At 37.8% G+C, this 13,574-nt stretch overlaps 1 protein-coding gene across 7 annotated transcripts in view; it reads right to left on the minus strand.

Annotated features, from left to right (window-relative positions):
- The window catches only part of STK31 (serine/threonine kinase 31), a 131,258-nt gene that overhangs the window by 72,248 nt on the left and 45,436 nt on the right, over positions 1–13,574 (minus strand). For all 7 annotated transcript variants that reach the window (XM_063636304.1, XM_055272414.1, XM_055272412.1 and 4 more), the window contains exons 9-10: positions 7,333–7,448; positions 5,698–5,857 (exon numbers count right to left, since the gene is read on the minus strand). In XM_063636304.1, coding sequence (XP_063492374.1) covers positions 5,698–5,857; positions 7,333–7,448 — 276 coding nt within the window. The remainder of the gene's footprint in view (positions 1–5,697; positions 5,858–7,332; positions 7,449–13,574) is intronic.

A 13,574-nucleotide genomic window follows, 5' to 3' on the forward strand; every position in this document is an offset into this window, starting at 1 on the left:
AAACCACAAATATTTAAGATGGAACAAGTCCAAACAACAAGTATAGAGCTCACAGGTGCTAGGGAAAGTTATGGTGGTTGTAGGGAATGGTTTACAAGAAAAACAGGAAGTTCTGTTCAGCCCAATACAATAAAGAAAACTGCAACAGGAAATAAATATATGTACCTAAGCTAATAAAGAATTTATGTGAAATATTTCATTTTCATACCCCTACTCACACACACAAACAACTACCTCCCAACAATAGATGACTCAGACACTAATTAATAGTAAGGCAGAGTCTTATATGCATACAATACACTACTCAGACCAGAAAAGATCCACATTAGCATGTATGAAAGCCACTCTGGTTTACAAGCCTAATGTCCCTCAAAAGCCAATATCTCTTATAACAACTCCATAGGTATAGCTTCCAGGGTCCCTCAAGGGGCATGTTTAGTTACAAGAGTCCACATCAAGTATTTGTAGTTTGTAGTTCCTCCCAGTACAGATGCAATTTGACAATCATAAGTTATATTTACCATGAAAAATGTTGCCTGGTACCACAGTTGAAATATTTTATCACATTACGAAGGGAACAAAGACAGGGAGTTAACCAAAGGTAAAGTTTTCATGCAAAAGGGGAAAAGATTTTGTTACCCCTTCTCCACAATCACCGGTTGTCTATTACACCTTTCTTACAAGGCTATAAATGAAGCAAATTATTAATATGAAGATACTGTAAAAGTTAAAGATTTTACACAAACTATCATTACAATATCTCCAGTTCCTTTTCTTTCTAGAAAGATAACATTTCCTGAGTTCTAATTTGATTACACTATGATCTGAGAGACTGTTTGTTATTATTTCAGTTCTTTTGCATTTGCTGAAGAGTGTTTTACTTCCAATTATGTGGTCAATTTTAGAATAAGTGCCATGTGGCACTGAGAAGAATGTATATTCAGTTGATTTGGGGTAGAGAGTTCTGCAGACGTCTAGCAGGTCCACCTGATAGAGAGCTAAGTTCAAGTCCTTAATACCCTTGTTAATTTTCTATCTCGTTTATCTAATACTGACAGTGGGGTGTTACAGTCTCCCATTATTATTGTGTGGGAATCCAAGTCTCTTTGTAGGTCTCTAAGAACTTGTTTTATGAATCTGGGTGCTCCTTGGGTGCATATATATTCAGAATAGTCACCTCTTCTTGTTGAACTGTTTCATTTACCATTATGTAATGCCTTTCTTTGTCTTTTTTTATCTTTGTTGATTTAAAGTCTGTTTTGTCAGAGACTAGGACTGCAACCCCTGCTTTCTTTTGCTTTCTATTTGCTTGGTAAATTTCCCTCTATCCCTTTATTTTGAGCCTGTATGTGTTTTTGTGCGGAAGATGGGTCTCCTGAATACAGCACACAGATGAGTTTTGACCACTTAGCTAATTTGCCAGTCTGTGTCTTTTAATTGGGGCATTTAGCCCATTTACATTTAAGGTTAGCATTGCTCACTCAAAACCATACGATTTCATGGAAATTGAACAACTTGCTCCTGAATTGCTCCAGGGTAAATAATGAAATTAAGGCAGAAATCAAGAAGTGCTTTGAAACCAATGAGAACAAAGAGACAATGTACCAGAATCTCTAGGACACAGATAAAGTAGTGTTAAGAGAGGAATTTATAGCACTAAATGCCCACATCAGAAAGCTAGAAAGATCTCAAATCAACGTCTTAACATCACAATTAAAAGAACTAGAAAGGTAAGAGCAAACGAACCCAAAAGCTAGCAGAAGACAAGAAATAAGATCAGAGAAGAATTGAAGGAGACAGACACACACACACACACACACACACACACACACACAAAACACTCCAAAAACATCAATGAATCTAGGGTCTGGTTTTTTTTAAAAAAAAAAAAAGTAACAAAATAGACCACTAGCTAGACAAAGAAGAAGAGAGAGAAGAATCAAACAGACTCAACAAAAAATGTTAAAGGGGTATCACCACTGACCCCATAAAAATACCAACTACCATCACAGAATACTATAAACACCTCTACACAAATAAACTAGAAAATTAGAAGAAATGAATAAACTCTTGGATGCCTACACCCTACCAAGACTAAACCAGGAAGTGTGGGGAAAAGAAAGATAGATCAGACTGTTACTGTGTCAATGTAGAAAGAAGTAGACATAAGAGACTCCATTTTGTTCTGTATTAAGAAAAATTCTGCCTTGAGATGCTGTTAATCTGTAACCCTACCCCCCCAACCTTGTGCTCCCTAAGACATGTGCTGTGTTGACTCAAGGTTTAATGGATTTAGGGCTACGCAGGAGGTGCTTTGTTAAACAAATGCTCGAAGGCAGTATGCTTGTTAAAAGTCATCACCACTCCCTAATCTCAAGTACCCACGGACACAAAACACTGCGGAAGGCCCCAGGGACCTCTGCCTAGGAAAGCCAGGTCTTGTCCAAGGTTTCTCCCCATGTGAAAGTCTGAAATATGGCCTCGTGGGAAGGGAAAGACCTGACCATCCCCCAGCTCGACACCCATAAAGGGTCTGTGCTGAGGAGGATTAGTAAAAGAGGAAGGCCTCTTTGCAGTTGAGATAAGAGGAAGGCATCTGTCTCCTGCTCATCCCTGGGCAATGGAATGTCTCGGTGTAAAACCCGATTGTATGTTCCATCTACTGAGACAGGAGAAAACTGCCTTAAGGCTGGAGGTGAGACATGCTGACGGCAATACTGCTCTTTAATGCACCAGATATGTTTATGTATATGCATATCAAAGCACAGCACATTTTCTAACCTTGTTTATGACAGAGACATTTGTTCACATGTTTTCCTGCTGACTCTCTCCCCACTATTACCCTATTGTCCTGCCACATCCCCCTCTCCGAGATGGTAGAGATAATGATCAATAAATACTAAGGGAACTCAGAGACCTGTGCCAGCGCAGGTCCTCGGTCCCCTGGGCCCACTTTTCTTTCTCTATACTTTTTCTCTGTGTCTCTTTCTTTTCTCAAGTCTCTCGTTCCACCTGACGAGAAATGCCCACAGGTGTTGAATCCCTGAATAGACCAATAACAAACTCTGAAATTGAGACAGTAATTAACAGCCTACCGAACAAAAAAAGCCCAGGACCAGACAGATTCACAGCTGAATTCTACCAGAAATACAAAGAACAGCTGGTACCATTCCTTTTGAAACTATTCCCAACAATCGAAAAGGACGGACTCCTCCCTAACTCATTTTATGAAGCCAGCATTATCCTGATACCCAAACCGGGAAAAGACACAACAAAAAAAAGAAAACCTCAGGCCAATATCCCTGATGAACATCAATGTGAAAATCCTCAATAAAATACTGACAAACCGAATCCAGCAGCACATCAAAAAACTTATCCACCACGATCAAGTCCACTTCATCCCTGGGACGCAAGGCTGGTTCAACATACGCAAATCAATAAACGTAATCCATCACATAAACAGAACCAACGACAAAAACCACGTGACTATCTCAATAGATGCAGAAAGGGCTTCGATAAAATTCAACATGCCTTCATGTTAAAAACTCAGTAAACTAAGTATTGACGGAACATATCTCATAAACAGTTATTTTTGACAAACCCACAGCCTCAAATTGAATGGGCAAAAGCTGGAAGCATTCCCTTTGAAAACCGGTACAAGACAAGGATGCCCTCTCTCACCACTCCTATTCACCATAGTATTGGAAGTTCTCAACAGGGCAATCAGGCAAGAGAAAGAAATAAAGCGTATTCAAATAGGAAGAGAGGAAGACAAGCTGTCTGTCTGCAGACGACATGATTTTATATTTAGAAAACCCCATCGTCTCAGCCCAAAAACGTCTTGAACTGATAGGCAACTTCAGCAAAGTCTCAGGATACAAAATAAATGTGCAAAAATCACAAGCATTCCTACACACCAACAAGAGGCAAGCAAAGAGCCAAATCATGAATGAACTCCCATTCACAACTGCTACGAAGAGAATAAAATACCTAGGAATACAGCTAATAAGGGATATGAAGGACCTCTTCAAGAAGAACTACAAACCACTGCTCAAGGAAATAAGACAGGACACAAACAAATGGAAAAATATTCCATCCTCATGGATAGGAAGACTCAATATCATGAAAATGGCCATACTGGCCAAAAAAATTTATAGAATCAATGCTATTCCCATTAAGCTACCATTGACATTCTTCACAGAATTAGAAAAAACTATTTTAAATTTCATATGGAATCAAAGAAGACCCCATATAGCCAAGATAATCCTAAGCAAAAGGAACAATGCTGGAGGCATGATGCTACCTGACTTCAAACTATACTACAAGGCTACAGTAACCAAAACAGCATGCTACTGATACCAAAACAGACATATAGACCAATGGAGCAGAACAGAAACCTCAGAAATAACATCACACATCTAAAACCATCTGATCTTCAACAAACCTGACAAAAACAAGCAATTGGGAAAGCATCTCCTATTCAGTAAACGGTGCTGGGAAAACTAGACATATGCAGAAAACTGAAACTGAACCCCTTCCTTACACTTTACACAAAAATTAACTCTAGATGGATTAAAGACTACAAAAACCCTAGAAGAAAACCTAGGCAATAGCGTTCAGGACATAGGCATGGGCAAAGACTTCATGACAAAAACAACAAAAGTCAAAATTGACAAATGGGATCTAATTAAACTAAAGAGCTTCTGCACAACAAAAGAAAATCATCAGAGTGAACAGGCAACCTGTTCTCCTGAACAGGAGAAAAATTTTGCAATCTACCCATCTGACAAAGATCTAATATCCAGAATCTACAAGGCACTTAAACATATTTACAGGAAAAAGACAACCCTATCAAAAAGTGGGCAAAGGGTATGAACAGGCACTTCTCAAAAGAAGACATTTATGCAGCCAACAAACATATGAAAAAAAGATCAACATCACTAATCATCAGAGAAATGCAAATCAAAACCACAAGAAGATACCATCTCATACCAGTTAGAATGATGATCATTAAAGTCAGGAAACAACAGATGCTGGAGAGGATGTGGAGAAATAGGAACACTTTCACACTGCTGCTGGGAATGTAAATTAGTTCAACCATTGTGGAAGACGATATGGCAATTCCTCAAGGATCTATAACCAGAAATACCATTTGACCCAGCAATCCAAAGGAATATAAATCTTTCTACTATAAAGGCACATGCACACATGTTTACTGCAGCACTGTTCACAATAGCAAAGACTTGGAACCAACCCAAATGTCCATCAACGATAGACTGGATAAAGAAAATGTGGTATATATACACCATGGAATACTATGCAGCCATAAAAAGGAACGAGTTTATGTCCTTTGCAGCAACATGGATGAAGCTGGAAGCCATCATCTTCGGCAAACTAACACAAGAATAGAAAACCAAACACTGCATACTCTCACTCATAAGTGGGAGTTGAACATTGAGAACACATGGACACAGAGAGGGGAATAATACATACCAGGGCTTGTTAGGAAATGGGAGGGGTGAGGGGAGGGAATGTAGAGGACAGGTGCAGCAAACCACCACGGCACATGTATACCTATGTAACAAATCTCCACATTCTGCACATGTATCTCATTATTTTTTTCAGAAGAAATTAAAAAAAAAAATTTCCTTATGTTCAACAGATAAAAACCACAATAGAGAAAAATTCTCAACTCACCACATATTCACAAGTTTTAATCTTCTCCTGAGCCAGATTGTATTCTGCCCATATTATCTCTAATCCATTCAAAGAAGCTGGAGCAGTAAAGCACCCTTCATCCAACACTTGTATAGCATCTGAAAGGTCTTGTCCAAAACGAACGCTGATGCCAACGTGCCTATTTTTAAAAACATCAAAAAGAAAAAGATCAATAAATTAGAAAGCTGGTGTGAGAAAAAGTTACCCTTTAATAGTAATGGTCTAAAAGTTATTGTTTATAGCACTGGCTTTGAAGAGGTACCTTTTAAAACTTTATATAAAATCATGTATAACTTATTTTTTCAGTCCACATATTTTTATGCAGACATGCATAATTTAATATAAACTTTTAATTAAAAAACATCTGTGATATACTAATTTCATGACAAAAAATGAAAAAATTAAAAATTTTTTAAACTATAAAAAAGGCAACTTTGAAAGTCTGCAGAATTTGAAATGATATGAAATGAACCTTCAATTTTTGGTCTACAGATAATTTACAATGTCTAAGAGAAAAGACATATAAGAAACCCACTGTATCATAGGCTAATTGATCTAAACAAGAGTTAAGTTCCTATGGCATATTTTTAGTCACAAAAACAGCACTTCCAAATAAAGACCCAAAACATTTCTAATATTAAACACTAAAAGATACGTGTCCTCTACATACATTTAAGAAAAAGCAATAAAAACAACAAAGATAATTATTTACCCAAACTTTGGTGAATGAGTGGGTGACAGTAGGGTTAAATCGAGGAATAAATGTTTGCAAAGTGAAAATTGTAAGAAGTGCCCCCTACCACCACAGGTTCAAAAACAAACAATAACAAACGTAGTGGGCTCACTGAATGCTTTCATGCCACGTCGTTTGTTGCAAAGGCATCTGTATGATTCTTGCATACTTTACAAATTTTTATTTTATGATAATCTGTATATATTCATTCACTCACTCATTTTCCAACCCACTTATTCCAATCCAGCGGTTGCAGGTGGCCACATCTATCTCAGCAGCTCAGAGTGTTAAGGTAGGAACCAATCCTGGACATGATACCATTGCACTGCAGGGCACACTCACGCTCATCCACACTCACTCATACTGAGACAATACAAACACACCAATTCACCTAAGTGGGATGTGGGAGGAAACCACAGTATTCCAAGAAAACCACCCAAATATGGAGAGAATGTGCAAACTCCACACAGACAGTGGGGCTCCAGCTAGGAATTGATTTTCTTCTTCAATGTTATAATGAAATAATGTTGAATTAAAACACGTTATTCAAAGACATGCTATACTCCTGAAAATAACCCCAAGCAAAATAACTGGATATGGTAGTTTCCCATCAAACTATCACTTAAAAGCTACGTTGCTGTTTTTTCAATTTCAGTCTCAGTTATGACCTTAGAACACTATAGCTCCAAGCAGTGACAGTAGAAACCTGACAAAAACAGTATAAAATTCATCTCAGAAATAACTATCTTTCTCTCTTTGAAGTCATAAAAATACAAAGGTTTAATTTTAAAGCAAAAATGGCAAGCATACAATTTAAACAAAGCACCAATTGATTAACAATTAGTTTAAAATATCCTTCTGAAAAATATGCTTTTACTTACCTCATTTCTTTCAGTATTTCCATCTTAGCTGCCAGATTTTTCATTCTGGTATCTATACAGGTCTTCAGGGTGCTTTCTAAGTGGTTAGTCAAATCCACAGCAGCTGCCTTCTCTTGCTGAAACAAAGAATAAGCACATCCTAGTGAGACCCAAATAGGAAACTGTATTTCTGCTATAATTTAAATAATTTTTGGCTGGGCACAGTGGCTCATGCCTGTAATTCCAACACTTTGGGAGGCCAAGGAGGGCAGATGGCTTGAGCTCAGAAGTTTGAGACCAGCCTGGACAATGTGGCAAAACCCCGTCTCTACGGAAAAATACATGGGTGTGGTGGTGCGTGCCTGTAGTCTTAGCTACTTAGGAGGCTAAGGTGAGAGGATGGCTTGAGTTAGGGAGGCAGAGGTCGCAGCGAGCTGAGATTGTGCCATAGCACTCCAGCCTAGGCAACAAAGCCAGACTCTGTCTCAAAAAAAAAAAAAAAGTTTCCAAATTTGAATAAAACATAATAGAATCTAGCTGCTGATTTTTATTTCAAATTAATATTTGTTTTTAACTGCTTCAATTAAATAAAGAATGAAGGCTTTAATGATTCTAAACAAACTATACATTATCACTCTTGGCACAGCTTTTTGGAATTTATTCATTCATCATCTTTTTTTGGTGCTATGTCTTTTTTTAAATTGTAGTAAAATACCCATAACATAAAATGTATCATTTTAACCATTTTAAAATGTATAGTTCTGTTGCACTAGGTACATTCATATTATTGTGTAATCATCAGCACCCTCCATCTCCAGAACTTTTTCATCCTTCCTAATTAAAACTCTATATCTATCAAACACTACTCCCTATCTCCCCTTCCCCTCCCCCAAGCCCCCAGAAACCACCATTCAACTTTGGGTGCCTACAGATTTGACTGCTCTAGGAACTTCGAATAAAAATACTATATGCAAATATGCCTGTATTAATGTCAAGCAACAACTCCCTTTGGCACAAGGAGTATTTTCTAAGCAATAAAGAGAGACATTTAGTAAAGATAAATGGGTCAATTCATCAAGAAGATACAACAATTCTAAATGTATATTTGCATAATAACAGAGCTTTGTTTTAAAAAAATCACAAAATCTGATAGAACAAAAGGGAATAAAACAGAAAAAACTACAATAATATTTAGATTTCAGTACTTCTCTCTCAGTAGCTGACTGAACAAGTAGTGAGAATCTGTCAGGGTCTAAAAGACTTGAAGTCCACTATCAACCAATTCAGCCTAATATTTATAAAACACTTCACCCAACAACTATAGGATACATATAACGCTTAAAAATGCATGAAACATTTCCAGACAGACCATATGCTGGGTAATGAAACAAATGTCAATAAATTTAAAAGGACTGAAACCATTCAGAGTATGCTCTCTGATACCAATAAAATTAAATTAGAAATCAGTAACAAAATATATTGCAGGAACCACTATTTATCCAAAAGAAAGGAATTAACATGCACTCCTAAGTTTACTGCAGCACTATCACAACATCAAAGACATGGAGTCAACCTAAGTGTCCATCAATGGATCAAGAAAATGCAGTATATATACAATGGAATACTATTCAGCCATAAAAAAAGAATGAAATCCTGTCATTTGCAGCAACATGGATGGAACTGGATGTCATTCTATTAAGTGAAATAAGCCAGGCACAGAAAGAAAATATTTTACATTCTTATTAATATGTAGGAGCTAAAAAATGTTGATCTCATGCAGGTAGAGAGTGGAATGATAGATACCAGAGGCTAGGAAGGATGTCGTAGGGATAGAAGAATAAAGAAAGTTTGGTTAATAAGTACAAACATGCAGTTAGATAGAAGGGATAAATTCTAATGTTTGATAGCAGATGACTATAGTTAACGATGTATTGTATATTTCAAAATAGCTAAAAGAGAGGTCTTGACATGCTCCCAACACACAGAAATGATAAATCCTTTAGGTGATCGCTATCCTAAATACCTACACTTGATCATTACACATTCTAAGCATATGACAAAATATCACACATACACCAGTAAACATATATAAATACTATGTACCAAGAAAAAAATAAAATGTATATTGGGGAAATCTTCAAATTTGTGGAAATTAAGCAACATGCTTCTAAGTAGCTCATGGTTCAAACTAGGATTCACGAGGAAATGTTTTAAATATGCTTCACTAAATAATAAACAAAACATATCAAAATTTGTGGTTTGTAAATAAAGCAATGCTTAGAAAGAAATCTTTATCTCTAAAAGTATATTACAAAAGATTTAAAACAATAATATAGGGACTTCTGGTTTTGGTTTCACATGTAAGGAGCCTGGAAGTCACTATGCCATCCTAACACATATTAAAAGGCTGAACAAAGTGGAAATCAACAACTTTTCTCAGATCTGTAAGAAAAGGTGAGATAGGTAGGGTCACTGGGAAAACTGCTACTCCTAAAATTAGAGAGACAGGGATACAGAGAATCACAACATACTGGAACAGAAATTTCTACAGGAAGCAGTGCCTAGACAGGAAAACCTGGACTGCTGACAAACTGCTGGAAACTAGGTGTGGGCAAGACTGAGAGCTGAAAGCTCCAGGGGCATCCAGTCATGGGGACCCCCGTGCTTTTGTGAGTTTTACCTCCAGGAGCTAGATCACGTTCTCACAGTAAATACAGTATCATACATATCATCGCAGTAAAATCCCCTCATGCTTCCAGCAGTGGGAGGGGAAAACAAACCATTTTGAAATATCCCAGAGCACTCTGTACTTCTTAATAAGATCTACCCTGAAAAGAAATCAGTTAAGCAGAGCCTAACCTGCTGAGGTTTCATCAAAGCCTAACTGACCTGGCGGACGGAAATATCCAACTCCAGCCAGCTCTATTCTTCCACATGGGATGAGGTAAATACCCAATTCCATCCTATTCTAGCCATCCTATCCCACCTAAAGGGGGAGGAAAAAAATGAGAAATGCTTGTGAATTCACAGGCCAGAGGCACAGACTCATAAAAAGACTGAGACCTAATCACAGGACTATACAACACGTCACTCCCCCATACATCTTACAATTACATTATTAAAGACATATTTAAACCAATTGCTTTTTTACCTGATATATCATATACAGTTATCAAGAAAAAATTACAGCCAGGCACAGTGGCTAATGCCTGTAATTCCAGCACTTTGGGAGGCTGAGGTGGATGAACTGCTCAAGCCCAGGAGTTCAAGACCAGCCTGGGCAACATGACAAAACGGTCTCTACCAAAAAAAAGAATGCAAAAATTAGCCAGGCATGGTGGTGCACACCTGTAGTCCCAGTTACTCAGGAGGCTGAGATGGGAGGATCACTTGAGTCCAGGAGGTGGAGGTTGCAGTGAGCCAAGATCACACCACTGTATTCCAGACTAGACAACAGGGCAAGACCCTGTCTCAAAAAAAAAAAAAAGAAAAGAAAAGAAAAAATTACAAGGCATACTCTAGGGCAAAAACTACAGTTTGAAGAAAGAAAACATTCAGAACCAGATGTAGAAGGGATGTTGGAATTATCAGACAATGAATTTAAAACAATTATGATTAAAATGCTATGCATTACAATGGAGAAAGTAGATAGCATGTAGTAACAACAGATGGGCAATGTAAGCAAAGAGATGGAAATCCTAAGAATGAACCAAAAAGAAATGTTAGATATCAAAACACTGTAACAGAAATCAAAAATGCCTTCAATGGACATCCTAGTAGACTGGATGTGGCTGTGAAAAGCATCTCTGAGCTTCAGGATATATTAATAGGAACGCCAAAACTGAGAAGCAACGAGAACAGCCTCAAAAGAAACAACAGAAGACCTAAGAATTGTGGGACAACTACAAAACATGTAACATATGAGTAATGAGAACGCCAAAAGGAAAAGAAATACCTAAAACAATACTGAGAATTTTCCTAAACCAAAACATGGATCCAGGAAGCTCAAAGACCACTAAGCTGAATGAATGCAAATAATAATAATAATAAAACTATGCATATTATTTTCAAACTACAGAAAATCAAAGATAAAGAAAAAATCCTCAAAGAAGCCAGAGGGGAAAAAGCACTTTACCTATAGAGGAGTAAAGGTAAGAATCATGTTCAACATCTGATATACTTTGGATGTTCGTCCCCTCCAAATCTCATGTTTAAATGTAATCTCCAGTGTTAGAAGTGGGGCCAAGTGGGAGGTACTGGTTCAGGGGTCAGATCCGTCATGAATGGCTTAGCACCATCCTCTTGGTGGTGAGCTCTCACTCAGTTCACAAGAGATTTGGTTAGGACCTACCCCTTCTCTCCCTCGCTCCCCTCTCCTTGCTCCCTGTCTCCCCATGTGATATACTGGCTCCCCTTTGCCTTCAGCCATGACTGTAAGCTTCTTAAGGCCCTCACCAGAAGCAGATGCTGGCACCCTGCTTTCTATATAGCCTGCAAAACCATGAGCCAATATAAACCTCTTTTCTTTATAGTCAGTCTCAGATATTCCTTTATAGCAATGAAAACGAACAAAATATCTCCTTGGCAAGCATGCAACGAAGTAGAGAATGGAGTGAAATATTTAAAGGGTTGAACAAAAAAAGCTACTAACCTAGAACTCTGTGTCCTAAATCATCCTGGAAAAGCAAAGATGAAATAAAAGACCTTCTTAGAGAAAAAAAATGAGGGACTATGCAACTGGTAGACCTTTCTTGAAAGAAATGTTAAAATATGTTTTTGAAGAGAAGAAAAATAATATAGGTCAGAAACTTGTCTCCACATAAAAAAGGAAGAGCACCAAAGCAGGAATAAGTGAAGGCAAAATAAAAACTTTTTTTCTTATTCTCAATTGATCTAACAGAAAATGGTTTCTTAAAAAATAATAGCAACAATGTATTTGATTATATATGTTTATATGTACATATATACGCTTACATATAATTATATATAAGTGAAATGAAAGACATCAACAACACAAGGAGTAAGAGGGAGGAATTATGATTATTTTCTTATAATAAGGTGCTCACACTACCCATTAAGTGATACAGTGCTACTTGAAAGCGGGCCTGAATTAATTGTAAATGTATACTGCAAACTCTAGAGAAACCACTAAAAAACATTTTTTAAAAAAAGTATAACTGACATGCTAAGAAAGAAGAAAAAATAGAATCACATAAAACGCTCAATTAAAGCACAAAAAAAGAGAAAAAATGTGGAAGACAAAAGAACAAGCAAGAGCATCAGATAGATCTTAATCCAATGCAACCACATCAATAATCACTTTAAATGTCAATGGTCTACATCAGGGGTCCCCATCCCCCAGGCCATGAACTGGTAGGGTCCATGGCCTGGTAAGAACTGGGCCACACAGCAGGAGGTGAGTAGCAGGTGAGCCAGCATTACCGCCTGAGCTTCGCCACCTGCCATATCAGCGGCGGCATTACAGTCTCATAGGAGCGCAAACCCTATTGTGAAGTGCACACATGAGGGATCTAGGTTGCATGCTCCTTATGAGAATCTAATTAATGCCTGATGATCTGAGGTGAAACAGTTTCATCCCAAAACCCCCAACCTCCCTCCTGGAAAAATTGTCTTCCATGAAACTGGTCCCTGGTGCCAAAAGGTTGGAGACCACTGGTCTAAATGCACCAATTAAAAGACGGACTGTCAGAATGGACGAAAAAGCGAGATTCAAATACACACTGTCTACCAGAACCTACTTTAAATATAAAGATACCTACAGGTTAAAAGTAAATGTAGCCAGGCATAGAGGCTCACACTTGTCATCCCAACACTTTGGGAGGCTGCGGCTGGAGAAATGCTGAAGACCAGGAGTTCAAGACCAGTCTGGAAAACATGTCAAGACCCCATCTCTTAGAAAAAAAAAATTGCCAGGCATGGTGGTGCATGCCTGTAGTCCAAGCTACTCAGGAGGCTGGGGCAGGAGGAGGATAGCTTGAGCTATCCTTGAGAGGAGTTCGAGGTTGCAATGTGCCATGATTATACTGCTGCACTCCAGCCTGGGTAACAGAGTGAGACCCTGTCTCAAAAAATAAATAAAATAAAAATTAAACAGATGAAGAAAAATATACCATGCTAACACTAATCAAAGGGAAACAAATTAACACAGGTACTAAACACTAGTGGCTATACTAATTTCACACAGAGTAGACTTCAAAGCAAGAAAAGTTTTCAGGGATAAAGAGGAACACGAAACAATGATA

The sequence above is a fragment of the Symphalangus syndactylus genome, chromosome 3 (genome assembly GCF_028878055.3).
Source record: "Symphalangus syndactylus isolate Jambi chromosome 3, NHGRI_mSymSyn1-v2.1_pri, whole genome shotgun sequence".
Taxonomy (NCBI): domain Eukaryota; kingdom Metazoa; phylum Chordata; class Mammalia; order Primates; family Hylobatidae; genus Symphalangus; species Symphalangus syndactylus.